This window comes from Adiantum capillus-veneris, chromosome 13, assembly GCF_014529385.1.
Source record: "Adiantum capillus-veneris isolate H3 chromosome 13, ASM1452938v2, whole genome shotgun sequence".
Classification (NCBI taxonomy): domain Eukaryota; kingdom Viridiplantae; phylum Streptophyta; class Polypodiopsida; order Polypodiales; family Pteridaceae; genus Adiantum; species Adiantum capillus-veneris.
Genome location: NC_140943.1, coordinates 70,031,833 through 70,033,699, shown reverse-complemented (window position 1 = coordinate 70,033,699; position 1,867 = coordinate 70,031,833). Strand labels below are relative to the sequence as shown.

The 1,867-nt window shown below is 43.1% G+C and overlaps 1 protein-coding gene across 1 annotated transcript; it reads left to right on the top strand.

Annotated features, from left to right (window-relative positions):
* Nucleotides 1–481: 481 nt before the first annotated feature.
* LOC147444223 (uncharacterized) lies at nucleotides 482–1,590 on the top strand. Its single transcript, XM_086527807.1, has 2 exons — nucleotides 482–865; nucleotides 1,046–1,590. The coding sequence occupies exons 1-2, from the start codon at nucleotides 570–572 to the stop codon at nucleotides 1,338–1,340; spliced, it is 591 nt and encodes a 196-aa protein (XP_086383933.1). The 5' UTR covers nucleotides 482–569; the 3' UTR covers nucleotides 1,341–1,590.
* Nucleotides 1,591–1,867: the final 277 nt, after the last annotated feature.

Below are 1,867 nucleotides of genomic sequence, written 5' to 3'. Positions count from 1 at the left end.
TTTAAGGTAAGTCTCAATTATCACTGAAAACATTAAAAGTATGCCTTAAAAAAACCACTTCGAAGCATTGTAGCAAATTGAAGAAAAGAAAAAGTGGAAGAGGACACTAACCCAATATTATTCAATAGCTCTCTTTAAAGAGAGAGGTATACAAATGTCAACATCTCTTACAAAGACCTAAAAAAATATCAACAAAGAAAGTTTTTGGCCATATGACACTACTCAAGAAATTTTATCCAATGGTTCACAATTGCACTTAAAAATCAACCCTTCACTAAAGACTCCTTAAGCAGTGCAAAAGTCTTGAAATATTGCCAATTAGCCTCTAAATGGTAGGTTTTTCAAGGTTTTAGGAAAAGGGTTAATTTGAATTTGTGGCCAAATTTGGAGCGTTCCACGTGGTAGAAATCTCAATGAAAGACGCACGGAGTTAAAAAGGTTGTATCCTTGTTGCATATGCTGCCAGGTGCTTCCATGTAACAGCCCATAAAAGGGAGAGCAGCCGCGGGCAGGAAAATGACAAACAAGAAGAAGAAGAAGAAGAAGAAGGAGAAGCAGAAGGAAAAAGAATGGCTGCTACAGGAGCTTCCGCTTTTGCTCGCCACAAGCCGGAGTTTGTGTACAGGGGAGACACCAGGCCTCCTGAAGAAATCTTCAAGGACGGGTTCAAGGCCAGGGGCGGCGCTGATGCAGAAGACGACTTGCTGGCCCACGTCGAAGGCGGCCTCAACCTGCTCAAGACTGGTTACATCTCCACATCGCAGTCTCTGCGCACGCCTGCTACCTTCCTCAAGGCTGTCTACAAAAGCAATCATCAGGAGGATGCATACGTCGATCCCAAGCACCCAACCATCAAATACAACAGGTTTTGCCCCCTCTTTTACATTTATCTTGGCGCTCGCCTCGCAAGTAGCCTCTGTGGATCATGGTGTTGTTTCCTCATCAAGGAATTGCATGATGATGCATATGGTGTTGTTTTGTCATGTTGGATTTGCACAGAGACATGTGCATGAATGAGAGAGAGAGGTTGTTGGTCTATTTGCAGGCGCATAGGCTGGATTTACTACATCAACACCACTGGTCTTGACATGGTTTACGTCCCTGACAAGATCCACCAGAAACAGAAAGACAAATATGGTTACGAGCAGGAATGGGCTATCAAGGGCTCCATTCCAGGCCACAACATTCAACAAGCACACCACGTGGATGGCTACATCAAACGCTACAGCGACTTGTCCAACATGAAACAAGGTGTCGACCCGATCTTCCCACCCGACAAGCCCAACCCCTTCAAGGAAATTACCAAGAACAAAGGCTATGCGCACGAGAAGAAGAAGTGATGGGTCACATATGAATACAATGCACTTGCAAGGTCTGCAAGGTCTGCAAGGTCTGCAAGGTTAGCACTAGGTAATATGGACATATTGTATTCTACAATACAATAAGACAAAATTAACAATTACTGTCGACATCGTATGCGATAATATATATCCAAATGCAGGCGTCCCACATGCTTGTGCAAATCCACATGCAGGCATCCCACTTACTGTGATATGTACATATGAAGAAAGACTAAACAGTTTTGATTTTGGAGTATTCTAGACCTTGCAAAGCTTTGTTTTGAAGATTGGAAAAGGTAAGCTACACATGCGCATGCACGCACTCAAAACACGATGGGAACAAAGGAATTAGTGAACATCCAATAAATAGGGGATCCCTAATCTCAAAAAAATTAATTAGGGCTCCCCAAGATCGCAAATGTATAAGTGAATGGTGAGTTTAGGAAATGAAAAGCCTAAGAGATCTAAAGGTTTTGAGCCATGGGGGGCTTGTTGAGATCTAGAGTTTCACCATGTCTGCGAGTAGA

What these genes read in the sequence shown, in the direction of transcription:
- LOC147444223 (XM_086527807.1), top strand. Translation starts at nt 570, where the DNA reads ATGGCTGCTACAGGAGCTTCCGCTTTTGCTCGCCACAAGCCGGAGTTT. An exon ending in CCAACCATCAAATACAACAG is followed by an intron (nt 866 to 1,045) that starts GTTTTGCCCCCT and finishes GTCTATTTGCAG; the next exon opens with GCGCATAGGCTGGATTTACT.